The 26911-nt window shown below is 37.8% G+C and overlaps 5 protein-coding genes and 3 non-coding genes across 8 annotated transcripts; 4 read left to right on the top strand and 4 right to left on the bottom strand.

The window, feature by feature from the left end:
• Nucleotides 1-648: 648 nt before the first annotated feature.
• LOC120280606 (2-phytyl-1,4-beta-naphthoquinone methyltransferase, chloroplastic) lies at nt 649-2779 on the bottom strand. Its single transcript, XM_039287483.1, has 8 exons — nt 2556-2779; nt 2395-2459; nt 2219-2309; nt 1552-1640; nt 1229-1362; nt 1093-1154; nt 885-984; nt 649-789 (listed from the first exon to the last, which is right to left on the bottom strand). The coding sequence occupies exons 1-8, from the start codon at nt 2715-2717 to the stop codon at nt 689-691; spliced, it is 804 nt and encodes a 267-aa protein (XP_039143417.1). The 5' UTR covers nt 2718-2779; the 3' UTR covers nt 649-688.
• Nucleotides 2780-2940: 161 nt separating this feature from the next.
• On the bottom strand, nt 2941-9816 carry LOC120280604 (polyribonucleotide nucleotidyltransferase 2, mitochondrial). The gene is made up of 16 exons (XM_039287481.1): nt 9387-9816; nt 8686-8841; nt 8418-8588; nt 8171-8296; nt 7939-8100; nt 7657-7776; nt 7231-7368; nt 6931-7093; nt 6051-6176; nt 5828-5958; nt 5265-5481; nt 5096-5179; nt 4860-4939; nt 4651-4794; nt 3704-4378; nt 2941-3503 (listed from the first exon to the last, which is right to left on the bottom strand). The coding sequence occupies exons 1-16, from the start codon at nt 9738-9740 to the stop codon at nt 3399-3401; spliced, it is 2952 nt and encodes a 983-aa protein (XP_039143415.1). The 5' UTR covers nt 9741-9816; the 3' UTR covers nt 2941-3398.
• Nucleotides 9817-11883: 2067 nt separating this feature from the next.
• On the bottom strand, nt 11884-15665 carry LOC120280605 (protein trichome birefringence-like 2). The gene is made up of 5 exons (XM_039287482.1): nt 14488-15665; nt 14004-14196; nt 13705-13898; nt 13347-13505; nt 11884-12340 (listed from the first exon to the last, which is right to left on the bottom strand). Exons 1-5 carry the CDS (start codon nt 15390-15392, stop codon nt 11998-12000), a joined length of 1794 nt encoding a protein of 597 aa, XP_039143416.1. The 5' UTR covers nt 15393-15665; the 3' UTR covers nt 11884-11997.
• Nucleotides 15666-17652: 1987 nt separating this feature from the next.
• Nucleotides 17653-19833, top strand: LOC120279956. The gene is made up of 4 exons (XM_039286645.1): nt 17653-17808; nt 19301-19362; nt 19446-19504; nt 19612-19833. Exons 1-4 carry the CDS (start codon nt 17732-17734, stop codon nt 19627-19629), a joined length of 216 nt encoding a protein of 71 aa, XP_039142579.1. The 5' UTR covers nt 17653-17731; the 3' UTR covers nt 19630-19833.
• LOC120281577 lies at nt 18564-18646 on the top strand. Its single transcript, XR_005542715.1, has one exon. It is a non-coding gene; the product is annotated as a small nucleolar RNA SNORD25 (small nucleolar RNA).
• Nucleotides 18722-18800, top strand: LOC120281435. Its single transcript, XR_005542575.1, has one exon. It is a non-coding gene; the product is annotated as a small nucleolar RNA SNORD25 (small nucleolar RNA).
• Nucleotides 18869-19016, top strand: LOC120281539. The gene has a single exon (XR_005542677.1). It is a non-coding gene; the product is annotated as a small nucleolar RNA snoR136 (small nucleolar RNA).
• A 256-nt stretch (nt 19834-20089) lies between the features above and the next one.
• LOC120280629 (protein NSP-INTERACTING KINASE 3) lies at nt 20090-24809 on the bottom strand. The gene is made up of 11 exons (XM_039287508.1): nt 24024-24809; nt 23202-23334; nt 22996-23067; nt 22671-22814; nt 22464-22535; nt 22280-22339; nt 22089-22186; nt 21852-22001; nt 21093-21434; nt 20593-20984; nt 20090-20468 (listed from the first exon to the last, which is right to left on the bottom strand). Exons 1-11 carry the CDS (start codon nt 24127-24129, stop codon nt 20154-20156), a joined length of 1884 nt encoding a protein of 627 aa, XP_039143442.1. The 5' UTR covers nt 24130-24809; the 3' UTR covers nt 20090-20153.
• Nucleotides 24810-26911: the final 2102 nt, after the last annotated feature.

Below are 26911 nucleotides of genomic sequence, written 5' to 3'. Positions count from 1 at the left end.
TGCTTCTGCTGCTTCTTCATAAAGAGGAGCAATACATCAAGCAAGCTCTAATGCAGCACTCTTCTCTGTTACTTTTTTTTAATTGTTTTATTAATCTTATTATTATTATTATTATCAATAATTTTGTTGTTGATGGTTGTAGTAGTGGTGACGGTCTATTAGATTAGGGGATTTATTTATTGTTCATTCACATCACAGACTAAAAAGTGAGATAAAGACAGACATGGGACCTGCAAAGAAGATAGCAGATGTAGCACGCGTTGTAGGACCAAGCGTGACAAAGGACATATTGTACGGTATAAGCCTTGGGGATGTTATGTTGGCTGGGGAATTATGGACGGAAGATGCCTTCATTTACTCCACCGAAGTTTGTATATGCCCCTGTAACGGCCTAACCTTTCGTCTTAGCAAATAAACGAGACCTTCTTCTTGACAAGGGCCTCGCCTCATGATGACATGAACGTTGTTCATGACGACAACTGCCCTGGCCTGCCATGCAGCTGTAAATAACTTAACTAGCTCTTCTCAAATACATATCTATATATATATATATATATAGATATCTAAGAAACAGACTGAAGTGCGCCGTCGTCATCATCATCATCATTATTATTATTTAAGTTACAAGCCTAGGAGGATAGAAGGGACAGATGATGCACCACTAAACAAGCATGGGCTAAATGATTTTTTACTTGGTGACAACTAAGTTGCCCATGAGGCCTCCACCGAGCTCATAGTGCTTAGCTTTGTTAAATCCCACTCCTCTCGCAAGCTCCTCCAGCTCCTTTCCTGAATGAAAGTCATCCATTTTGCATTTTCATGAATCATGATAAGAAATAATATATATATATATATATATAACTCACGTGGGCGGCATATCATACCAGTTAAAAAGTCATTGATTGAGTCTCTCAAGTATCTGTATTCATCAGCTAGACCATAAGTACTTGCAACTGGAACAACTACATTGTCCATCATCCATACCTATGGGAAAAGTACAAATTCATGGAACTAATTAATTATCAACAAAAATCAATATTATTGCATGGATAATTCCAATACGTTAAAAAAAAAAAAGGCCATTTGTTGTACCCGGAACATTTTTGCTATTGCAGATGTGCTCTTGTTAAAATCTAAAATCGAAGCTCTTGAACCTGCTATATATTAACTAACATAGAGTTACAAATATAAAAAAGGAAATGTTGGATAAGAAGATTGAAGAAGAAACCTGGTTTTAGAACCCGAAAGATCTCTTGCAACGCCTTTTTTCTGTCAACCAGATTGCGCAATCCATAGCCCATGGTAATTGCATCAAAAGAGCTACTTGGAAAAGGTAGATCAAGCGCATCACCTTCGATCCATCTAAAATGAAATCCACAAAGTCCAGTCCAGTTATGTACTAATGTAAAACAAGGAGCTTGCCTCATATAAGTTAGCTATATAAGTTATAACTAAAACTAAACCAAATGTAAAGATGGCATTAAAAAAGTCAACACATATCAGATGTTTTAGGTTGAATTATTTTGCTTTTGTTGTCAAATTGGTGCTCACTTAATGTTGTCGTAGCAAGCCTTCCAATTTAGTTCCTGACGGGAGGAAGCAATGGACAGTTGATCACTCGAAAAATCAAGAGCGCTCACCTGTGCATTGTTAGGAATATTCCAACATCACGTTATCTTTACACAAGAACTAACCAACAGACTAAAAATAGAGAGAAGGAAGTAAAATAATTTTATTAAAACGGGTATCAACATGCAGTTCACGGATTAGAAATGCTGTACCAAAACTAAGATTTGTTTGAGTACTGATTGCTACGTGATCACTATACTATTAAAAGTAATATCCATTCCCATAAAAGTGAAGGCCACGAGCATGAATGTTTAAATTAAAAAGAAGTCGAGAGCAACCAATAATGTCATGAAAAGCAGAACAGAACATGTGGTTGAGATGCTGCTGTTCTACAAGATGTTTAACCCATTAATTTTGGTTTGATGGAAGCCTATCCTATCAACTCTCAACGTTAGACAGAAATTGTAAAGGATATCTATGTTACGAGTATAACTCATAATTTGTACTTTGTTTTATGTTTCAGACTGTTGGAATAGAGATTGATAAAACAATATACACTGACCTGCTGCCATTTGCTCAATCTCTCTCTCTCTCTCTCTCTGACTTAAAAATAGTAACAGAAATGATTTTTTTTAAAAATAGAAGAGACCTGCCCATGGAGACCAACATAATGGGATAAGAGGAAGGCCAAATCACCGCTCCCACAACACAAATCAAGAACACTATCCCCCTTCTTCGCTCTGTTCACACAAACAAAACAAAAGCAAGGATTTGACCAAACAATTGCAAAAACAAAAAACAAGATGAAAAAAAAAAAAGACAGACCCGCTCCAAGTTACAGACATCCTCTTCCAAAGGCGGTGCTGGCCCAAACTCAACACATCATTCAGCTGCAATTCACAAGAACACATTAAAAAAAGTTGCATATATTTTTTTGAGTACGAAAAGATAGCAAGCAAAACTAGTATATTATTCTAAAATCTTACGCCATCGTAGACCGGAGCAATGCGGTTGAAGAGGGCCTGTCTCTCCATAGAGCACTGTATTGAAGCCCTTGACGAAGATGAAAATGAAGATGAAGCCGCCGAAGAGATGATGCCGCCTAGTGAAGAAGCCGCCGCCATAGTCATCGACATCATCAACATCATGGAAGATCTGGAATTCCAGTTCCAAGCTTCCACTCCCACCGGATAAACATTTACACAAAAATTAAAGCTGGATTTTGTTAATTTATATAATAATATAACAGTGGCATTTCCGCAAATATCTTCTTTTACTTGTGGCTTGTCGCTTGTGGGGATATGTATACACGTACATATATACATATATATATATATAAAAACAACCATTTAATTTAACTCACCCAACATATATCGCCGAACAACACTTGAATAGGTAATCTAATCTTACAGTTTGAATAAAATTAAAAATAAAAATAAAAATAAAAACCCGAACCCTTGAATAACGGCAAATAAAACCTCAACAAAAAATTAATAATATACACACCAATGAATGAAATGTTAATTAGTAAATTAAAAACATGAGTTCATCCTATTCTTGTGGGGTGGCGGTCATTCATCAAAGGAACAAAACTGTGGGAGTTAAGAAGCAAAACAACAGCGCTCAGCTTGGTCATGGAGTCTCCTGCCAATCGATGATAATCCATCTGTAGTCATACATGCCCTCCCAAAGCATATAATTTAACAGCTTCCCAAAGCATCACACTCACATCACATTATCATCCCATTTGTGTTGTGTGTTTATTTTATTTTTATGGTTCCATTGGTAGAATGATCATCAGCACTTCACCCAATGTATGGTCACAAGTTTCAATCACCTCGCAACAACGAAAACACTGGGATACCTCTGCTAGAGAAGGCTGAACATCTGACATGAAGTTCATTGCCCACCTCGAAGTCTCTCCTTCCATTTGCCTGAAACAGCGGAGAAACATATAAGTATATTATTAGTATGGTATTAGTGAAGGATACTAATCAAAATAGGGATGATCGGATGCAGATCATTAGAAATATTTTGCAGTCAAGTTCTGAACATAATAAAGAGAGCAAGATATATTATATAGGCAGAAACGTGTCCGTGTATCCAAAATGTAAATCAAGGCACCAGGACGCACCTCAAACTTGTACATTCCTCGAATTCCACCGCCCAACTCTAGAACAAGACCATGAGACCGTATTTGGCATACCTTTGCAGTGACTATGTCTCCCAGCCTCAAAGAAGATGCATCTACCTTACTTAATCCAGAAGATATAGGCTTCTTCTCATTATTAGCATCATCCTTTACAAAGGAGTGTAAGATGGTTTGAAAGTTATCATTCTCTTTTTTAACTCTAACTTGAGTTGAGCTCACAGCACTTCTGCGTCCACTCTTGTCATTTGAAGATCTGTCATAAGGCCTTGGGGTAGATTTTGTGGTCTGTCTGGTCTTCTTCTTCTTCTTGATATGTTGAGTAGCTGAAATATCCCGAGCATCACACTCAGAAGCACTTCGAATTACTATTGATGATGTGGAGTGCGTGGCAGTATGCGTTTCATCGCCTTCACTATCGTTTGAATTGCTAGCCTCGTCATTTTCTTCACAAACAGACACGTTTTCCACCGAGGCCCAAACATTCATTTGTTTTGTGGGAGCAAAAGGATCGTGAGTTTCTTCTGCATCCTTTGTCTTGGATCCGCGTTGCGGTAAAGTGGCCTTTAAAGAAAGTTTAATATTTCCCCTGACATCCTGACCAATGCACATCAATGACAGCTCTTGGCCAACAGATACAGCATCAGAGACTTTAGGAACCTAAAGGGGAAAAAACAAATGTTTGCATCAAGATATTATGAACTTATCACAAAAATATTCTTAAGGCATAAAGATGATAAAGGGCATTTTGCCATCAACGCATTTTATATATAGCCTGTTCTCTCATACAAAACTAAATAAAAGAGGTGGTGGGTCTGGCAAACAACAATAAAAATATGCAGAAACAAGGACAAAAAATGCCAACACTCTTATTAAAAACACAAACCAAATCCCACAGAATAAACTCAGGTATTTTTCTATCAGCCCAATACCTGCTCATGTGACAACTCTGAAATATGCAGAAGGCCTTGCTGTCCACCATTGAACTCCACAAAAGCACCATATTCTTTGACCGACGTAACAACACCTTTGTAAATCCTACCAACTTCAATCTCACGTCCAACCAGAAAATCAAGCTGCCACAGAGAAATCAGGAGTTAAACTCCAGTCTGCCAAACAACTAGAGTTTACCAGAAGATACCTTCTCCCGAGCTTTTTCCATGATCATCTGGTTCTTAGCAACAATAGTAACTGTCCCATCACTAACAGCAATCCTTGCTCCTAAATATTTTTTTTAAGAAAAAGCACATTAGCGTCATGTGCACTGACCAATGCACTTTGACATGAACACTGTAACTAGGAGAATATGCATCCCACCCTTATGAGACATGTAGTCCATGAAAGGGCAAAAATAATGAAAACAGTTAGGAGAACCACCTGTTTCTTGTTCGATTTTTTTCCTGTGCGAGCCTAAAGGCCCAAGTAAACGCCGCAGGGAATCATTACTATACCTCAATGAAACTGGAAACAAAATACAAATACAGTAAAATTAGCATAACAAACAAAAAATAACAACAATAAGCATATAAAACAAATGAAACTGAACCTGGTGGGGGGTTTCCATGATGGGTTGTACGGGCTGAATCGATCTCCTGCTCCATCCTGTTAAGGATATGGGTGCGACCCTTCCGGGCAGGTTCCAGACATTCACAAATTATGTCTAAAGGAATTCCAGCAGGTTTTATATCCAACTGAATTGCAGTAATCCCTTTTCGTGTTCCAGCAACTTTGAAATCCATGTCACCAAGATGATCTTCAAGACCCTGTGAATTCATCAAGGAAATAATAGGAAATGCAGCTCACACACATCTACACAAGTGACAGAGAATTCATTTCATACTCTGAGAAATTACTTGAGAATATGGACTAGGACATAATCTGAATCTGGGTCGTATTGATGCATCACGCTAACAGATGCATGGAGTCTACGAACAATAAAATCCTTCTAAAGTTTTTCTTTTCAAATGAAAAATTGACACTTATGGCATGTTGTGAAGTGCTTCAACTTGTCAGGGGGAGAGTGACAGAAAGGGAATGAGAGTAAAAGAAGTATTTCAACAGCAGCGGGAGTTAGATTGCTCAAAACCAAACTTATTTGTGAACTCTTACCAAAATATCTGTCAGAATGCAATAATCATTTATTGCCCCCGTGGATGGATCCACGTCACTAACAAGGCCAACTGATACACCTGCAACTTGTTCCCTTAGTGGAATGCCTGCATCCATCAATGCCATACTCCCTATAGATTTCACAATGAAAAATGTTACAGGCAGCTTGATCGACACATACCACATGTTTGAATCTCAAACAAAAGCCAACAAAATGCAGTACCTCCGCATACAGTTGCCATTGACGTTGATCCATCCGAGGCCATCACTTCTGAATTGATACGGACGGTATACGGCAATTCATCTTCTGGAGGCAATACAGCAAGCAAAGCCTTCTCCGCAAGAGTGCCTGCAGACAATCAAATAAGAATACCAGGACAACTTCCAACAGATCTCAACACAAAAATGGGGTGATAATTATGCTTTGTCTAACACTAACACATCAAAAAATTTCAAATATAAATATCACAGTTATGAAGTGCCAAACGGGACATAGAATTGATTGACTGATACATTCAAATGTAATCCTTTCTACATATGAAAATCATCAATAATGTCACACACTAAAAACGTTGCATGCTCGGTAATATTAGCTGACACTTGTCCATGTTCTTCATACTTAAAAAAATTATTCCTTCATGTTTTAGATTCACCACCAACGCTATATGTTTTCAGGCCACTATCATAAAGAAAACCAAAAAGAGTTGAAGAAATTCAAAGGAACTATATCAAGGGACCCAATAATAAATATCCCTCCGTCCTACTATAAGTGTCCACCTAAACCGTTTCACAAAAAGTAAAAAAAGTAGTTAGAATTAAAAATTTTATGAACATTTAACTTACTTTTCCCAATTTACCTATTTCCTTCTCCATCCACTAAACTTGTGTATTTAAGTTGGCAATAGTGAAGAATAGTGCATTTAAATAAATTAGTAAGGTCGAATTTGAAAATTAACATCTAAATTAAGTATGTGGATAGATAATTTGGGACATGAAAAGCTTCTAGAAATGGACACTATAATGGGACAGAGGGAGTATATGTTATACAACATGTCTGCTTAAATAAGATGCTTTAAGGTTCTTATAAACAAATAAATTCATACCATGCCCAACTTCACGCCTATTTAAGCTAGTACGTTTTCCAACCTCATTGATTGAGAATGGAGGAAAACTATAGTGCAACATGAAACGCTTTGTGGGAGGACCAACAATAGAGTCCAATCTTTGAGCATCACCAGGGGCCCCCAGGGTAACAGTACATAGAACCTACATTATGATTTAAAAAGATTAGGGGGAAAAAATGCCTACTAATAATAGCCACTTTGAAGGCACATTTGAATGAACATATAATTTTATTTGATGAGAAGGAAACCAAAAGAAAAGGAGGAAAACATGAGCTGCACCTGAGTATCCCCGCGCGAGAAAAGTGATGATCCATGCAAAATGGGATATGTACCAGCTTCACAAAACAAAGGCCTAACTTCATCAAGGCGTCTGCCATCCACTCTAAGGCCTTTCTCAATAATCCTTCGACGCACAATCTGTTGAGATACATATCATTACAACAACAAACTTAAAGCAGATATGTGCATTGTGTATCAAGGGAAAATGCAGCCCAACTGGAAATATTATGTCAAACACCATGCTTAAAAATAATTGCCTAGTATACAAGAAAGGGCAATGAATTAATCTGAAAGATTCAGTTGGTGTAAATATATTCATAAATGAAACAGCAACAAGTTTGAAAGCAAGTCAATTCTGGTTTTTCTTGGCATTTCTAGCTGACTACACCATGCATGAAATTACTTGGAAAACAGAAAAGGTTATACCTTTTTCCGAACCATGTCAACTGTCTTCGGCAGAACTTTCAAACTCTCCTCGTCATTCTCTTCTTCAAGTTTTGCTTTCACATCTTGTGTGATTTTATCCAAAGCTTCTCCACGTTCAAACTAGTAACACATAAGAAATTAAAAGGAGTGCAAACATCTGGCTGAGTTTAATGCAGATCAGGCCATTTTAAAGTAATTTACATTTAAGGAAAAAAGGAATTTAACATATGAAAAGGAGGCAAAATTTCCATTTGAATAGTGAAGATAAAACAGATAATTTACCTTGCCATAGGCAGAATCTGTAAAGACAGCTTCTATAGGCCCTTCTGCCAAGCTCTTTATCTTCTCAATTGTCCTTTCAGTGATCATAGATAATTTATATTCTCTCTTTCGTTTCCCAGCTTTCTCAGCCAATCTAATTTGAGGTTCAATGTATTTGACAGCCTAAAATTCAAACCATCTACCTTAGCTCTATTCACTAGCGAATATTTCCAGCTAAACTGACAAAGCAAACCTCAGGATGTGCAAGTTTCAGCCCAGCTTCTAGGTCCCTTTCTGAGATTCCACGAGCCTGTACATCAATCATGAGCGTTTTGTCTTGGGTACATGCATAGACTAGGTTGAGATCACTGGAGCTGAGCTGCAAAATACACCAAAGAGCATATAGCGCAAGTTAGAATTGAATTATGAGATATAATATAACTGCCTTCCCCGGTAAACAAAAGGTAACTGAAATGGTTGTTCGTGGACTAGCACTCCACCTCATCCATAGAAGGATTAAAAACAAACTGGCCATCTATCCTCCCAACACGTATCACACCAATGGGCCCATTCCAAGGAATATCTGACAACATGAGAGCAGCAGAGGTTGCATTAGCTGCCATCACATCTGGATCTTGATTGCCATCTGAGGATAGAACACTTGCCATGACCTATAAAGTTAAAACAAGGTAACAAAAGTGCAAAAGTGAGCTCTACAGATAAATTTAAAATATGAATCCGAGAAGAGAAGTGTGGCCAAAGGAAAACCTGGACTTCATGGTAAAAGCCAGCAGGAAATAGCGGGCGAATAGGACGGTCAATGATACGACCACATAAAAGCTCCCGCTCCTTGGGGGCACCCTCTCTCCGCATGTATGTAGTCGGAATGATACCTTGAGCATATTGCTTTTCTTGATAATCAACCTTGTGAGCAACGCACAAACTCCAAGTCACTTGAAATAGAGTAATTCACCAAAACCCATAAACCTTGAACTATAAATGAGAAGAAAAGAAACTATACATTGTTCAAAAGGTGTTACATAGAACACAGAATGAGTGTTGTAGAGAACAGCAGAAGGTGAAGATTTGATTCTATTCATAACTCAAAGGCAAATAACACTCTAGCACTGACACATTTTTTCTTCATTTTTGGTTTCTTCATGACAAACTTAAAAAGGTCTACCTTATGAATCCCTGAGTAATAACTCAAATTGTCTGGAGCTGTCCAGAGTCAATAAAGGCTGAGCATATAAACACTCAGAAAGAGAAATCAAAAGATGAGCAATCTATGTAGATTTTACCTTTGCACATCGAACACTAAATGTCATACCCTACTAAACAAGGAGTCGGAAACAATCCAGCAAGCAAAATTAAGTGCAAATGTATCTCAATCCAACGAATTTCAAAGCTTCAATTTCCTTGTTCACAAATAAAAGGAGGAGAGCAGAGAGTGACTAATAAGAACATACAGTGAGAGGAAGAAAGTCCCGGACACCGTCACCTTTGGATGAAGCCACGGTGGCAAGGACTTTGGTGTCGCCCATCCCGATAACAACGGCGCCATTGGCGAACCTGGCGATCTTGCCGGTCTCGATCGTGATAATCCGGGATCCGATCTCGAACTCCTCGGAGAAGGACTCCAGAACCTTCACGCCGGGCACAGGGGAGGCATTGGCATCCACTTCGGGCTCAGAGAGCGGTGATCGGGAAAGGAAACCGAGGTGGCTGGTGCAGTGGGAGCGAATCCAATGGCGACGACGGGCGAGTAGGTGAGGCGCGGCGGCGAGCAGAGGAGTGAGCTTTCGGCGGACAGCTGCCGCCATGGAGAGCGGGTTTAGGGTTTAAGGGTTTTCGCGGTTCTCAATTTTGGATGGATGGATGGATGATTCACGGATCGTTTTGTTTGTTAGTTATAATTAGGATAGCGCGGGTTCTGATTATTGAAGCCAAACAATCAACCACTCTCTGCAACTGGTTGGGTTCGAACAAGTCCTCTCCTTTGGATTTATTTCCCAACTAACTTAGTCTCTCCTGCTCTGAACTTGTTGCCTTGCCTCCAAATCCCACTGTGGTCAACATCACCAATGACCACAATAATGTTAACATTGTCTATGTTTGTTAGTTTAATAATTACACAAAACCATTTATGTGTTATCGAGGAAGGATTGGTGTGATGGCCTCACGAAAACAAATTATTAACAATCTATTTAATATTAATTTTTTTTAGTACTATTTATTTAAGTAAACTCTCACCTCTTTGAATTGAGAAGAGGATAAAAGACCATTATCTTATCGTATTGCAGGAGAGATTTTAATACCAAATTAAATTCAGACGAGCTCACTATTTGACTCATTGGTCCTTGTTATTTCTTAATTAGAAGAACAGTGCAACAATAAAACCATTACTTACTTAGGAGTTAGGATCACATCTTTTCCGCATTCACTGTATGCATAAGCGACAGCAACGACAAGGAAGATAATGAGCTGGAGCTAGTCTAGTAGTTATCATTGGGTGCATAGGTGAGAAGGTAATTAATTAATCACCACTGCCATTTGCTTGAGGATTATAATAAAATAAACAGTAGGCAAAATTCCAAAGGGAAATTTGCTTTTTTTCAGCCATGAACTTCACCGTTCGACAGGTGTTCTTCAAAGTTGACACTTTCCCACCACTTCATTTCATCTCATCCCATTGTTATTGATGCCTGGTAGTGTAGTAGTGGATGCGCAGCACCACCCTCAAAAACTCTTTTTTTCAGAAATACCTTTTATTTATAGCGTGCTTCATCATCATCAGCAGCAACAACAACTTATACTTGGCGCTCTGCTGCTCTGGCTTCACTCAACATTTATTTGTATATTTATTTATTTTAATAAAAGCTCTGTTTTGATGAAATTATATGCTTTGTCCAAGAAAAGTCAAGAAGCCACAAACTGATTAATAAAGAGAAAGCTTAGTCACTTTGGGTGAGTGGATTGGAAAGGTGAGAGGAGGTCAAAGGAAGTTGTTGTTGATAAGCATGAGCTTATTAGTGGATGTACAGGTACAAAAATAAATAAAATAAATAACTCATTGTTCAACTAAAAAATAAGCAAGTGTCCAAAATGCCCTCCTCTCTGCTCTGCTCTGCTCTGCTCTGCTCTGCTCTGACTGCTGGTTGAGGGACGGACAAGAACGTCATTTCGGTTTGATTTTTCCATGTTGCAAAGCACAACACAACAATGCTACTTGCCATGCAGTCCAAAGGCAATGAGCACTTGGGAGAGTGTAGGTACCTTAGCCCCCACTTGCTTTCCTGCCCCAATATTACTTATTATATTTAAAGCCAAAACGTTCAGATTCCAAAATCTCTAATGGCTTACATTTAGATCCCCCAACGGATGGATGGTGGTTGGAGGTTACCAAACCAAACTCCTCCCTCATATAATTACAGCCAGATGAAGATGATGGCCCTTCTTCTTCATCTTCTTGACAAGAAGAGGCCTATTTTCAGCTTCTTTGGAGTAGAGATGTCAGATGGGAAGATAAGGCTTCCTTCCTTTTTTCCTTTTCTTTCTCTCTTTCTCCTTCAAGCTGTTCGTATCTCACTCAGCTTGTTCATGCTTCACCGGACACAAGGAACTCTGAACTTCCTCCTGGTCTGAGTTGCATGGCACACCGGCAAGTCAAAAAACGGCAAAAGGGAGACCCTATATATCACTCTCATATGATATGATATTGGATCTCTCTATCTCCATTCAGCTCTCAGTTCATAGAATAAAATCCTGTCTTTACTTCTGTTTTGGCATGTTATATATATCTCAATAATTCTGGTGGTAGTAACTGTAATATTAATGTTGGCGACAATGGCAGCAAAATTTATTTCTTTGCATTTCCATTTCAGAAAACAGATCCTCATGTAAAAATCTTTCCAGTAAATCTCCTCCATCATGTAATGGAGTACAATTACTAGTATGCCCAAAAAGATAATAAAAAGAATATACAGGAAAACTCTTCAGTGGTTTTCCTTTCCTGAATGCATATATATATAGCTACAGATAGCAGAAACTAACTGCAACTGCATGGCACTGGATGATTGTTCATCTCTGCCAGGACCCTTTACCATGGCTCAGCAAAGAAGCATAGAGTAGCTCATTCCAGGTGTCAGGTATTCCAGGCAGGCACCAGTGACTGCAGTCTTGAGTTGTCTCAGCGGCGAGCAGTTCCTCTGGTGTTTTGTATTCTTTTCGATATATTGAAGGGTGTCCATCCTTCCTGTAGTCTGTGAGTCTGCTGACATTCAGGTATATTACTGGTGTTTCCATCTGATTGAGCACTTGTTCTAAAACTTTCATCTTCCCTGGGTACTTGGTAAGATAAGTTCCATTAAAGATGGGTTCAGTTTCTTTGTGGCACTGTCCGCCAGAGTTCCATTGTCCTCCTCTGCCAACAAGATAAAAAGTGTGGAGATGTTAGCTATATGCTCTGATCACCAATTTTTTCTTTACATATCACTTCAATTGAGATATTACTTTCTGGCAGCATTTATTTTATTATTTTTTTAATAGTATAATTACTAGATTTGAAATGTGCAAATGTCAATTGTAGTTCCACGGGAACTTGGTCACTACTGCATGCAGACATTCTCATGAAGGTGTATCACAGTAGTATCATTTCAAGTGATCAAGTCTATTACGAAGAATATATGATTGAACAGAAACCATTTAAGCAGTAAGAGATAGACAACATCGTAATCCTGTAAAATAGCCAATTGCAACGAAAATGAAACAAATAATGATCATAATCTTTCCCAAGGAAACAGAGGAAACTCAGGATCAGGTGTGAAAGTAGCTTGGAATCCTGCATTGTCAGTTAAGAATCATATTTGTTATCATGTTAGAAGGAGGAGCTGCGTGTGCTCTCTCTTGTTAGACGACAACCCATGTCTAACTTGGAATTGTTTTTCTGTAACAACTAACAATTGAGTTCAAATAAGACAACACAATGAATAATAATAATAATAATAATAATAATAATGATTCTCTTTACAGTTTAGATGGACAATTTCAGCATTTTCATCTGCATTCTTGCCAACTTGTTTACCTCTAGAAGTGGATAAAATGTTGCACATTGTCATTGGTTATTGAGTAGTGTCACTGAAGGAAATTATTGATTGAGATGACAATCAAGACGAATTTTGTACACTAGCACCTTAGACGGATGGATTGCAAGGTTAGGAAAAGCATTGTCCTTACTTGCATTTCCCCGTATTCTTGTCTCATTGCTTGAGAAAGTCCTTAGTTCATGCAAAAACATGTTTACATGCAAGAACCTTGACTTACAAAAATCCTATAATTGCGCATCAGTGAAAAACCATTCTAATTATCATACCTGAAAGTTTGATATTAAGGTATGGCATACCATATAGTGAAGAAGTAGTTTGTTTTACCTGAAGTGAGTGAGGGAATATCCTCTGAAGACAACTTGAGTTTTGTTACGATTTACATTCTTGTCAACCCATCTGCCCCAGGTGGTAAGCGCTTTTTTGTAGGCTTCCATCACCTTGAGACGTGGATACACATAATCACCTTCTTGATAATAGTCCATTCTGTTGCATTAACAAGGAAAAAAACAGTAATGCGATCAATAAGAGAAATGGCTGAATATCAACATTCCTCTGTGATATTACAAACTCACTCTGATGATGTCTAAATGTAACAGATAAAAGAGAAGCCGCTATACAAGTCTGATGATACAAGTGCATTTTACAGTTTATACAACAAGCATCAAGGATCACAAGTACTCACCCTCTTGATGTTTTCTCATGGGTCCACCAGTGGCCTGTATTGAATACAATAACCTCGGCATCCTTATATGCAGTGGTTGTTTCATCTAAGAGATCCAACCTTAACCTCTCATCTTCTGATCCATTCGCATACTTTATAAATAGCTCCTTGACTAGAAAAGTTGATCGAACAAAATCAACTGAGCAATTATGATCCTACATTAGACAAAGACAAGCAAAAGAATCATAATGTAAGTCTAGGCATAAAACAAAAGGAGGGAGACGTACAAGCTAAAATATCAAAGCAAGCTTTGATGATACCTCAAATCTGAAGGAATAATATCCTCTTGTTTTGAATTGTCTTTTTCCTGAGGCTTCATAGACCTTGTTTTTGTGATTCACACTATGGCGAAGGATGCAGACCAGAGACTCCCACATATTACGATTAAGTGAATCTCCAACAAAGACCAACCTTTTCCCTCTCAATCTTTCCAGAAAATCAGTTGCGTTCAAGCTATCATATCAAAATAAAAGAACACAAAATTTAGCGCATTTACAATGCCAAGAGGAAAGTAAAGTACAAAGCAAGGACTTGGGTAGAACACAAACAGCATAAGAGAACTTGTCTAATTCTAAACTAAAGAAAAACTTGGTGTTCTAGTTGGTTGTAAGCACCAGAGATTTGATTTGCTAAGACTAACTAAACTAGTAAATAATTCTATTCACTGCAATAAAATCAGATGAAAATTCTATAGAGAAGCAGCAAGGAGATAATATATCTTAAACAGAACAAGGGGTTCTTAACCTGGGAATGTCGCATCCATAAGGCTGCCATTTCCATCTCAAGAAATCATCATCAGGCCTTCCATTGAGATGACAATTGAAATCAATATCAATGTGTGGACAAGAACCAGCAGGATAATATGGCTTCCATTCATCCCTCACCCATCTCCCATTGAATATATCACACTTTCCGGAGGCCTCTCCCTTAACTTGCACAGAACCAGAACCAGAACCAGAACCAGAAGCAAAAGCATCTTTTTTCTCAAAGATCACCTCACTCGCCTCATCCTTGGTCAAATTCTTTGTCAGGTTCTTTGCGTCCAATTCCAGCGGCTTCCCATCAGTGGCACTGCCATTCCAAGAAGCGATCCCCTCCTTGTCCGCCGTGAAACCCCCATTGATCTCTGGAATTCCAGTAAAGTTCCCATCTTTGGCCTTCCCAGGATCACTCGAGTTAGAGCTCAACGCTGTCACATTACTCTCTATTGCATGGAGATCCTTCAAACCTGTTTCTCTCCCATAAAGATTGCCTCTTGATGACTTCAACGCTGTTGCATTACTCCCTACTGCATGGAGATCCTTCAAAACTGTTTCTCTCCCGTAAAGATTGCCTCTTGATGAGTTCAACGCTGTCACATTACTCTCTATTGCATGGAGATCCTTCACACCAGTTTCTCTCCCATAAAGATTGCCTCTTGATGAGTTCCCTGGGGGAGAGTAAGACCTGGAAAGCACGGAGGAAGAGTTAGCAGTGGTGGTGATAGCTGTCCAAGAAAATGTGGTGGTGTTGATGGAGGCGATCAGGGAAAGCACTAATATAGAGACAACAACTCCGAGGCAAAACCCAGAGACAACCCGTCCCTTGTGTGAACATGAAGAATAGGTAGAAAAATTTTTCAAGAGTGGAAAAAGCTTGCTGAAATCCATGGCTACTTCAAGGTTCCACCATGCCAAAGAACCAGGGTTCCAAGAAGATCAAAGATGGACAGAGATGAATGGAAACTCGTAGTAGCAACACAGAGAACAGGAAGAAGACGAAGATGAGTGGTGGGTTCTTGGAAAGAGTGAAAGATTAAAAAAAATATGCGCAAGCGAGAGCGAGAGAGAGATGAAACACGGTAGTGGCGGAGAAGGAGAGAAGCAAGGGCGGCAGGGGCGGTGTCCTCTTTCTGTTTTCTCTTCTCCTCTTTCGATGTAAACTGTAAATATACCAGGACATATACAGTTATACACACACACACACACACACAGAGAGAGAGAGAGAGAGAGAGAGAGATACTAGAGGGAGTTATGGCATTATTGGATTAATCCACTTTTGAATGAATAGTTCTACATTTCCCTTCCTTATTAACAAAGCAGCATATTAATAACATACTATATTCTACAATCTACATGGTTATTCCGATCAGGGACGGACCTGATTATAACTGATCATGCCCATCCATCACAATCTGTTTGAATGCTCGTTTATTTATTATATACTCCAATTAAATTTTCTCAATAAATTATGGGGAGTTTTTCAAAAAAAGTAATAATCTGTAATTATGTGAAGATATGACTGATGAGGAAAGGAAATACTAAAGAGTGTGGGGTAGGGTAGCTAATCGCTGTGCTCAATTAAATAATTTAAATCTATCGCCACCGACATTGGAATCTTACTACCCTTCTCAGACTCAGACCCCACCATGGTCCATGATATTAGATTTGACTGCTGGTGATCATGAATCGTATGCTATTATTAACATGTGAATATATATATATATATATATGCCTGTCTATGTTTACAGAGTTTTTTAATAAAAACGACAAGTGCTGCAGAGAATTTTAATTTTTCATAATTAATATGTAATTTTGAATTTATTATTTCTATGAATAGGAGACCCGATGTGCTTACTCGCGGACATTTGCTTGTTAAATGCCAGTGTGAAAAGTAATATAGACGTACATAATATAGTGTTAATATATGGATGTTTTAAGTTAATGTTATGTTGACAACATTGAACGTATGTATGCCTTGGTTCTTGTGGTATCAGCACCAAAATCAGCATGAAGTGTGATAGTGGTTTTTGATTTTGCATTCATTTTTACTAATAATTGACAAATGTCTCACGTTTAAAGGATTGTCCAAAAAGATAAACTTTACCTTTATCTTTATAAAAACATATACGTACACACATCATTGTGATTGCTAATTTCTAATGCTTTTGGTGTGGTGCTGCTCTGCTCTAGTTCCATTATCTCTATCATACTTAAAAATTTCTTTGTGGTTTTTGTGAAAAAATAAAAAATATTTTTAATCTAATTTATTATTATATAATCGGATGTGGATTACTTTCATAATTTCATTATCTCCTATAAATTCTTTTAAACAATATTTAAGTTTGGACGAGAATACCCAAAAATTAATTTCTACATTGTTGTGTTGTTAAGCAACATTATGTTTTTGTTCAATAATAAAATTAAATATCATAGGTTTTATTTATGTTCCAATTAACTAATATTAAATTTCATAACTCATGCTTCCATAATATAAACACTTATTTTCTCTAAACTTTTTTAATTCCATATAATGTCCTTTTTGTCTTCATGGATGAATGTTGTTTATCTATTTTTTCAAAAAAATAAAATAAAATAAAATATCCTTTTACTTTATCATAGTTCTAAAACATTACATTATTTTAAAATTTTATTTTTAAAACCAAATTTAAATAAAATGGTACAATTTGCCCAAAAGTGTCGAGCTAGTTAACATAAAGATATTCTGGATATTTAAAAAAATTACAAACATGATAAAAAAGAAAATATTTTTTTTTAAACTACCAACATGATGAATATTGGATATTAAATAATAAAAAAAAATTGATCCAAAGATATGAAAAAAATATCAGAGAGGTTGATCAGGAAAACTCAAAAACTTCATAGTGATAATTAAATTTGTTTTTTAAATTTTAGAAATGTGGATAAACTAGCAAAGTACAAAAATTATAAGTAATTTTTTTTTTTGAATAATTTACAAACAAAATTTCCCTATTTTTAGCGGGACATTTTCGATTTTAAACGTTAAAAGGCCGCGCCACCACATCCATTGTTCATCGCCTGAAGCCCATCTTTAGGGGTTACTCGCGGCCCAATTTCAGCCGTATGCTGGCGCATCGAGATATCCAACCTTTTCATCTATAAATTCATCCATCCTTGTGAACACAATCAAACCCTAGCCGTGCCTTTCTCTCTCTGTTCCTCCTTCGTTCCAAGTAGCGTTGGCGGCCATGGCAGGTGGGAACTTTCTCGGCCGAGTCATTGGCTACTTCGTCAATGAGATCGTCGTCGAAGGCCTTGCAAACAAGTACATCGCTTGATCATCTTTCATGCCTCTTTAAAGAGCTCTTAATTCTTACATCGTTTCGTTTAATCTCATGTCTACGTTGAATCCTACTCTTTTAATGAAAACAATAAATTTTTTTTTTTTTGGGTAGAAACTTTGACAGAAGAATCAGATCTTGGGGATGATTTTTTTTTAGACGATTTATTTAATTATTTATTATAGAACAAGAAGATCAATATCAGTAGGATTTGATCCATGCTTCTTTATCTGGTCAATCGGACTTTCTCTTGTTCGGTTGATTCGTTCCCTTGAAGCAACATTGAGATATAGTTCGTTTTCATCTCTCTCTGTTTGTTCTCCTCCGTGAACTTTGTTCTTGGTTTCCACGGAGGTAGCCACGGAGATGGAGGACACACCTTCAGTTTATGTATGGTTTCCCTTTTTCTTCTTTTTTTTTTTTAAAAAAAAAATCGTAGCTTTATATGCAAGGCTTCATTATCTGGTCACTGTGGATTACATTGATTCCCTTTGAACTCGTTCCCTTGAAGCCAAATTAATCGTTGTAGTTGATGCAAGGCTGTTGCCACTGCCTGCATTGGATTGTTGGCATGATACAAGGACTACATACACATCTTTATTGCTTGGCTTCTTACCTTATTTTTCTTTTTATTATTTTATCCGATTGTTTAGCATTAATTTGTCTTGTAGAAATTATCTGTTTCAGAACCATGTTTCTTTACTACATGTTAGAAAATCTATTGGTATGATGCCAATGAGTAACGAGGATGATCCTACAGACCTGTAATGATGTTGCGGTTATGATCGCATCACTAAAGAACATCTAAGGGACTGAGTTGATATCACTGTCTTTTAGTATTTGGGCAGCAATTTATTGGTTTCATTTACTATGTTGGCTACTTAATTTGCTTCTTTATTTGCTGATGATGACTCCATAGACCTGTACCGAATGCGGAGATGATCGCAAAATTGAACATCTAAGGGGCTGAAGCATTGTTGTTGTTGCTGTTGCTGTTGTTTTTCTCTTTTCTGTTTGTTAATAGAGTTTTGTGAGACAGAAGTCCTCGCTTCATTGGCTTTTTAGTCTACTGGGTAAGGTTGATCATTTCCTTTGCCCTGACAACCATATGAAGCAATATCAAGGTGCTCCCCTCGCTATCCATTGCAAACCTACAATTTTTTTTGCCTTTGGACGTTGGGGATCTACATGTTCAATGGAATTCTGTTGCTCTAGTTCTAGTGTTATAAAATCGTGTCTTGGTTTCTATGCGATGTTACCTTTAAAAGAGCAATAATCCATAATATGTTTGCTTTACTCATATGTATGTTCTTGATTCTCACTATAACCTAATTGACTAATTGGACTTTGAAATCTCATCTACATGGACTGGATTCTAGCCAGTTTTCAGAATTAAATGGGTACACCATCTTGTGTGATTTTTTTTTTCGTGATTGGGTTATTAACTTTCACTGGATATCTTGCACTTATATGCAGCCCTGCATTCCAAAGATTTGCTGTGAGAACATCAAAGGCGATAGAGGAGGTAACAAACAAAGGTGAGCCTGCCTTATAATTTTGATAATTTTATGTGCTAATAGCCTAATATTGTGCTGAATTTCAATTGTATCCTTTTTTTCAGCTGCACAGGTTCGGGAAGAAATTGTTGAGCAAATGAAGGATGCTTCGAAGAACGTTGATGTAAATATTATGTTATTCTGTGTACTGTACTCTTAATATTCTGTTTAATACAATTTATTGTAAAAGACATTGTTTCTCTATTCATCTGGTGCCTTTCTTGTGTGCAGTCCTTCAAAAAGCGGTAAAGCTACTTCGTTGTATTGTTAATCTTCTCTGATCCAACCATCTGGGGCGAGAGTCTTTGAGTGGAGCTGAATCGATGAGCTTTTCTTTGTAAATTTTGAAAACTAATTAGATATTCATAGCACATACGGATGTCCATATATTGCTTGACGGTAAGTGGGTGTTAATAAGAAATTTTGCTGATACTATTGGTTTGATCTCTTCAAGTTTTGATGCCCTTAATTAAATTACCAAATATTAGATGAATGAAATGATAAACCAACCATGTGCAGTATGTGTATGGTATGCACATAAATATTTATTTGTTGTGTATTGAGGTAGCATCGTTAAATTCTGTGGCAGAATATTAATTTGGTTGTATGGATGTATCACGGATACTAACAAGATACCGCCCGCCATTACTTTATACAGATGAATGGAGGGGGACGTTTCATCCGAGATGCAATAAATTTTCAAGAAATATTAAAACACAAAAAGACCCGCCAAAAATTAAAAACCATAACAGTATTTACAGTTGAGTGAAATGTCATCTAGGTCCTGAAAGCTCAATGGCTTCAACAAGAGATGATTCATCTACAAAATCCATGTACTTGAGAGGTGGCTGCTCCGAAGACCGAAACTTGGGTGTGTCCACTTTTTGTGAGGCCTCCCACCTCTCAGCGAGGCCATCACCTTCGAGCATCCTCAACACCTCAGCCATTTTGGGACGTTGCGAAGGATGATACTGTGTGCACAGGAGAGCCACTTGAACTATCTCCTCTAATTCTACCCTGTCATAGTTGTTTTTAAGGTCCTTGTCAACCATCATACTCAACTTGTCCTCTTGATGGAGTTTCTTCACCTGAATATTCACATTCAAGTTTTATTATATGCTGTGTGCTTGGAATCTTGAAAGCTTTTAATGCCGCGAATGAGGGCTGGAGGTTTTGTTTGAACATTGTAATGAAATGAGAGCAAGTACTCACCCAGTCAAGCATTACACCTTTTTGGTTGGCAGCTCGTCCAAAATCCAAAGCTTTTTGACCAGTAATCAGCTCCAGCAGCAGGATCCCAAATCCAAACACATCAGTCTTCTCCGATGACTGGCCAGTTGACAAATATTCCGGAGCTATATGCCCCACAGTCCCACGAACTGCAGTCGTGACATGCGACTCCCTGTGATCGAGGAGTTTTGCCAATCCAAAGTCTCCGACAATTGCTTCAAAGTCCTCATCAAGTAGGATGTTTGCAGCTTTTACATCACGATGAATTATTTTCGGATCACATTGTTCGTGCAGATAAAGGAGCCCTCTAGCTGTTCCTAGTGCAATTTGCTTCCTGAGCGTCCAATCTAAAGCCGGTCTCCCATGAACATGTTCTGCAGTTTACAACAATATCAAATCAAGGGTGGTTGCCAAAAGAACTGTTTAAAGACACATTCTGATCATTTAGGCTTGAGAATCTTGGATTGTGGAAGCACTCTCACCTCTTAATTGAGAAGCCACACTTCCATTTGGCATGTAAGGATAGACAAGAAGTCTCTCATTCTCTGTGGTGCAAAAGCCACACAACCTCAGAAGATTTCGATGGACAGCCAAGCTTATCATTTCAACTTCAGTCTGGAACTGAACTTCTCCACCTATCGCATTGTAGTCTTTAAGTCTTTTGACAGCAACAATCGTACCATCACGCAAGCATCCTTTGTACACAATACCATATCCTCCTTTCCCCAATATGTTTTTTGGATGGAAATGATTTGTAGCAGCACGGAGCTCTTTAAATGAAAATCGCTTCAAGTGACCCAAGCATATCTCTGGGTCATATTGATCTGCACAAAGACCAGAACTAAGAATGGAAAAGAGAACGGTTCGAGTTCCAATTTGATCTGTTATGTGTTTGGGTTGATTATGTACGGCCAAAGTTATTGTCCTTAAAAGCGGTAAGCTATTCAAGATACTCAACCAGACAAGAGAATTAAACTATGAAAGTAATACTCTTATTTATCACCAGTTCATTCATATAAACTAGTAAACAAATGGAGCTAACAACCATAAAACTAGCCAATAGAAACAAGTGAAGCATATGCCGAAGAAGTACTGATATGTGCATTGCAACATTATCACATAAAAGGGACACCATAGAGAAATGGTCCAACTAAATCTGTCTTGAAATGAGGTGAATAAAGCCACGAAGTGAATGCAGAATCAAGGGGAAAGGAATAGAGATTTGTTTGAGACTGACTAACCATTCACATCATAGAAAATCTGCTGATTGCGTCTTTGTCGCCGCCAAAGAAGCAAGAAAACTGCGATGACTAATATAGTAAGAAAGCCAACAGTAGCACCAAATGCAATAGCCACATGGCGAGGCCTCATCCCTCCAGATTGAGAATGAGCTGGCATATCCATGAAGCTTATTTCTTAGAGCGTTTGTTGAAGGTGAATTATAGATTCAGAGAAAAAATATGACCAAACTCACTTACTCTTTAGATCATCAGGTGGAAATGAAAGGGGATCAGGGGAAACAGAAGAACAGTTGTTCACTGAGTTCGGCCCACAGATTAGTGGATTTCCTATAATACTATGAGAAGAGCAAGGAGAGCATTGAGCCATTGATGCTGTAATATGGTGCACTGTAACACAAAAGGCAAAGACAGAATGATGAATGCCTTACTTGATAGTTCTTGCAGATACATTTGGTGGAGAACCACTCAAGTTGTTGTAAGATAAATCCCTGCAAACAACATCAAGCTTAAGAATGATTTGATAAGTATGACATGCTAAATGATGGCAATGGCATAAACTTGGCATTCCTAACAATAAAATGTGCATACGCAAGAGAAGAGTTTGGAACATACAAGAGAGTGAGACCTTTGATATCTGCTAATGAATCAGGGCATGATCCGGTGAGGCTGTTGTTGTTCAATCGCCTGACTCATTCAGAATCGGGAAGAAATAAGAGAAAGGCAAGTTCAACGCAGAAATTATAACATAAACATTGAATATTTGAACCAATTAAGGAAACCTTCCAAAATGCACATGCATTAAAGGTTATTGAATCTTACAGATAGTTGAGGTTCTTCAGGTTTCCCAGAGATCCAGGAATTCCACCACTTAACCGATTGTTAGAGAGATCCAAAGTTTGGAGCTTCCCCAGCTTTCCAATATCCGCAGGAATAGGTCCAGAAATGGCATTATTCTGCAGCAGCCTATAGGAAGAAAAATAATGAAAACTAGTTCAAGTGAAGTTAAAACCATGAAATTGTGGTTATAAGCACCATATATACAAGCCATGTTCAACAGGAAACAAAAACATGCATGAAGTCATTGGCTTTGAATAGGCAGGCTTACTAGATAGCCATATTTTAATCAATATTTGTTTCCACTTACACAGATTGCAGATTTGTGAGGTTTCCAATCCCTGGTGATAAAGTACCAGACAAGCTTTGACTGGGCAATCCCCTGGTGTCATTAGCAATTTGGTCAAGAAAAAAAAATCTGAAGGTTAGTAGAGGAAGTGATTTTTCAGCTAACAGCGAAAGTGCTGCTAAAATTCTCCCAGGCAGTGAAATCTGAACTGGAATTGTATAGCTTACAGTGCAGAAACATAACCATCTGCTGAGCAAGTAACCATCCTCCAGCTACATGGATCAACCGCATTAATGTCCCAATTTTCCAGTACATTATGTGGGTCATTTAGTCCAAATTTTATGGCCATCAATGCTACAACTGCAAAAATCAAAAGAATTAGAATGATTTTATGCACACAGGCAAGAGTGTTTCATATATATATAAAAAAAAAAGCAAAAGCCAACAGGAATAAAAATGGGCAAAACCAAAGGGCAAGAGAATGTGTAGTAACTCATGCTGCTTTAAAATGGCGATATCACTGGCACAAACACAGATGTTAATTTCTTGTCTATCATTCTAGCTTGTATCGTATCTATTATAGCAATGATGGTTCGCCTGTTGGAAAGGTTTGATGAATTACAATCATTCCAATTAATGGTAGATATCCCCACATCATGGAATGTTCAGATAAGAGTTTGAGGATGAAGGATAAGATCAATGCTGTAGGAAGTGCAGAACTTACAAATATCAAAAATGAATTATCCCTTGCACATTGCTTTTTGGGTTTGAATATAAGATGCTGACAATCAGAAAATCCAGCAAAAAATAAATAAATAAGGCAGTGTCTGTCTTTAAATTAAAAGATGAGAAAAAATCAATACAGAGATTCATGCATCTATAGCAGTTGGAAAACAGAAAGAAGTAAAACGTTCATCCGGGCAAAGAGAGCGAGGTAATCCCCATATGCAACATAAAACACATTGGAGCTAAAAATGAATATGAAGGCTGAAATTACAATGCAGAAATCCATAACATTGACAAAGCGTGCAACGAGGATTTTTGTTTACCTTCGTAGTTGATGCCAGCAGGTGATAGAGTAGCAGAGCAGGCCTCTAACGAAGCCAATACCATCAAGCTGACTAGCAGCAAAAAGGGTAAGCCTTTGCTTCCCATGCTATGAAGTATGATCGCCAATGCAAAACGCCCCCTTGCCCAGCTTCTTACAACCACCACCACGTATTACTGGACTCCAACCAACAACAACAACAACAACAAGAACTCTATCTACACCAAATTACCAGCCACCAACCAAATTCACCACCAAAAGTAGAAGCCCTCAAGCAGTCAAAAGTCTGCAAGGTAAAAACACATCAACAAGAATACCAAATGGCAGCAGTACCATTGAACGCCCCGAGAAATCGACTTTTGAGAGAAGCTTCGTCTTAAAACCAAAACTCAAAAGTGGATTCGAAGATGAGGAAAAGCAATGCAAGCCAGACAGAGGAGGCTCCATTCAAATGCATATAAGAAGCAAAGGCCAGATGCAAAATCCAAAGCAACCCAAATGAGTAAAAGTAGCAAAAGAAAGCTCCAAATTCCTCCTTCTCAAGAGAATTCCACCAGTCCTGCCCAAAAAAAACGGCTCCTTTCCGCCATTAACCTTGCATCCAGATTCCTCCATCCTAATCCTGCATTCCATCACTTCTGCCCCCCATACTTGTTCATCTTCTCTCTCTCTCTCTCTCTCTCTCTCTGTTCGGCAGACAAAGAAAGAAGCCAAACACGCAAAGGGCCAATGCAAACGGCCAAGGGCGACACGGATGCAGATGCCCAACGAGTTAAAAAATAAATAAAAATAAAAATAATAATTAAATTGAATTTGAAGGGAGAAATGCTGCAGCTGAAATGGTATCTAAAGTTAAAATTACAAGAAAAATATAAATTATTTCTTATAAATATATATATATATATATATATATATATACATGTGGTAGTGTACAAAACACAGACGCATGCACATAGTCCATATGCTATTCAGTGCATCATGTGGTCCACCCGGTGTCTTGCAAACGATGCATAATACTAATAGTAATCCTTGCTCTACTGGAAAGTCTAGGAAGCAGATTTGATGGGTCACAGCACCCACCACCACCCAGTTTTACTTTTAAATCCTTGCCCTTGGGAAGAAAAAGAGCTTCTTTTCTTTCTATTCAGTCAGAAATCAGTATTCACAAAATTAAAAAAAAAAAAACACACACACAAATAGAGTGGGAACTGGGAAGAAGCTAAGCTGTTTTTTTTTTGTGTTCACCTTCGGCTTCCACTCACTGGATGGTGACTAGACCACAGGCTCATGCCCCATGCCTCATAAAATGATAAAAAGCATGCATGCACTATGCAGGCAGAGTCTGGTAAAAGTATTTGGCAGGTCACATGGACATGATGGATGGATGGATAGATGGATGGATGCATGTATGGATTATGATTGCCCTTTTCTTCTCTCTCTCTAGTCTCCAAACTTTTATCTTGTCTTGTGCTGGCATTTATCATGTGATGCCAGAGCTTTTTAATAATAAGCCTCAATGAAATATCTTATATATTTACGTAAGGTAAGAGGTCTACTGTCCATTAATAATGATTTATGACTGGATTTTGATGCCATGAGTCATGTGTGGGTTCCACTTCCACTTGAGAGGGCCTCTTCTGTTTTCTAGCTTTTGTTTTCACACTCCAATGGAACTTCAAAACCATGATCTAATCTCTAAACAGTTGCAACTCTGGCTAATGATCGAATCCCCTCCCAAAAACTAACAATTAAAAGCATGTATCTGACTTCCTATGGTGTGCTACAGTGACCTATCTCCAACGCTGTTTTTACTTGTAATGGCATGGGCAGCGCTTTAGCTTGCTCCAACAAGCCACATATATGATATATGCTGTTGCTGTCCTCTATCATTTCATTACATTTCATTTCCTTCCTTACCTTTCCTTTCCTTTCCTTTTCTTTTCTTTTCTTATAGGGAAGGAACCACCACAAACACCAACCTATACGCCTACACCTATCAGCGAAAATTTGAAACCAAAAAAAAACTCCCCCAATTTAGTATATATTGATATTTTTTTTATATAAAACAGTATTAACATTAATTGTATGTCCTTTTCTTGATCTTATCTGAGGATAGGGAAAAAAACATACATACAGGTTCAGATAGGATTAATATAAAAAGAATAATTAATATAAAAGAACAAAGAATTAAATAAATAAAAAAAGAAACAGGAAGTATTAGGCTTCTCGAGGCTCTCAAAACAACTCAAGGTATTTTTGTCGCGTTGGGGAAGGTGGAAACAAGACACATGAGTGACCTACCTACCTACCACGCCATTCCGGACTAATTAACCAGAATGTTTTTATTATTTCATCCTACGGCCTCTCTCTCTCTCTCTCTCTCACACACACACACACACACACACATTTTTGTACACATGACCCGAGACGCAAATGTAAATGCAAAATATTTATATATATATATATATATATATTAAAGAGAGATAGAGATAGAAGAAGAAAACCTCAGATTATAAACATAATGAAACAATATTAAAAAATGGAAGAAGAGGGCAATGGGCAGCATGTCATAGTCCCTAGTTAGTAGTTACTGAGAAAATAAAGAGAAAAGCATTAAGCTTTTTCTCGGGCGTCGTCAACTTTTTTATTGGATCAGTCGGCTGAGAATATGCAACGCATGTGAAATGGATGGCTCACCTCTGACTCCCCTCTCAACTCAAGTGGCCCCATTCTTTCTATTTTTATTTTTTTACTTGCTGTTACTTTAAAATCCGCAATATCACTTAACATTTGTTTTATTATTATTATTATTATTTACTTTCTAGTTGTTAATTTTCTACCCTCTTAATCAATATTAAATATAAATATGGTTTTTTAAATGAAAAGATG

The sequence above is a fragment of the Dioscorea cayenensis genome, chromosome 17, assembly GCF_009730915.1.
Source record: "Dioscorea cayenensis subsp. rotundata cultivar TDr96_F1 chromosome 17, TDr96_F1_v2_PseudoChromosome.rev07_lg8_w22 25.fasta, whole genome shotgun sequence".
Lineage (NCBI taxonomy): Eukaryota > Viridiplantae > Streptophyta > Magnoliopsida > Dioscoreales > Dioscoreaceae > Dioscorea > Dioscorea cayenensis.
The sequence above is the reverse complement of the archived record's forward strand: the minus strand, read 5'-3'. Positions and strand labels throughout refer to the sequence as shown.

Excerpts from the sequence above, each read along its gene's own strand:
- LOC120280606 (XM_039287483.1), bottom strand. The coding sequence starts at position 2,717 with ATGATGTTGATGATGTCGATGACTATGGCGGCGGCTTCTTCACTAGGC. Across the intron at positions 2,310-2,394 it reads ATGTCTGTAACTTGGAGCGG|AGCGAAGAAGGGGGATAGTG; the intron begins GTCTGTCTTTTT and ends TTGTGTGAACAG. Across the intron at positions 1,641-2,218 it reads ATGTTGGTCTCCATGGGCAG|GTGAGCGCTCTTGATTTTTC; the intron begins GTCTCTTCTATT and ends AACAATGCACAG.
- LOC120280604 (XM_039287481.1), bottom strand. The coding sequence starts at position 9,740 with ATGGCGGCAGCTGTCCGCCGAAAGCTCACTCCTCTGCTCGCCGCCGCG. Across the intron at positions 8,842-9,386 it reads GGGACTTTCTTCCTCTCACT|GTTGATTATCAAGAAAAGCA; the intron begins GTATGTTCTTAT and ends GTTGCTCACAAG. Across the intron at positions 4,795-4,859 it reads TGGAAAAAGCTCGGGAGAAG|CTTGATTTTCTGGTTGGACG; the intron begins GTATCTTCTGGT and ends TCTCTGTGGCAG.
- LOC120280605 (XM_039287482.1), bottom strand. The coding sequence starts at position 15,392 with ATGGATTTCAGCAAGCTTTTTCCACTCTTGAAAAATTTTTCTACCTAT. Across the intron at positions 13,899-14,003 it reads ATTATTCCTTCAGATTTGAG|GATCATAATTGCTCAGTTGA; the intron begins GTATCATCAAAG and ends TGTCTAATGTAG. Across the intron at positions 13,506-13,704 it reads CATGAGAAAACATCAAGAGG|AATGGACTATTATCAAGAAG; the intron begins GTGAGTACTTGT and ends TTAATGCAACAG.
- LOC120279956 (XM_039286645.1), top strand. The coding sequence starts at position 17,732 with ATGGCAGGTGGGAACTTTCTCGGCCGAGTCATTGGCTACTTCGTCAAT. Across the intron at positions 17,809-19,300 it reads GTCGAAGGCCTTGCAAACAA|CCCTGCATTCCAAAGATTTG; the intron begins GTACATCGCTTG and ends ACTTATATGCAG. Across the intron at positions 19,363-19,445 it reads AGAGGAGGTAACAAACAAAG|CTGCACAGGTTCGGGAAGAA; the intron begins GTGAGCCTGCCT and ends CCTTTTTTTCAG.
- LOC120280629 (XM_039287508.1), bottom strand. The coding sequence starts at position 24,129 with ATGGGAAGCAAAGGCTTACCCTTTTTGCTGCTAGTCAGCTTGATGGTA. Across the intron at positions 20,985-21,092 it reads TGTGGCTTCTCAATTAAGAG|AACATGTTCATGGGAGACCG; the intron begins GTGAGAGTGCTT and ends TGTAAACTGCAG. Across the intron at positions 20,469-20,592 it reads AAGGTGTAATGCTTGACTGG|GTGAAGAAACTCCATCAAGA; the intron begins GTGAGTACTTGC and ends GTGAATATTCAG.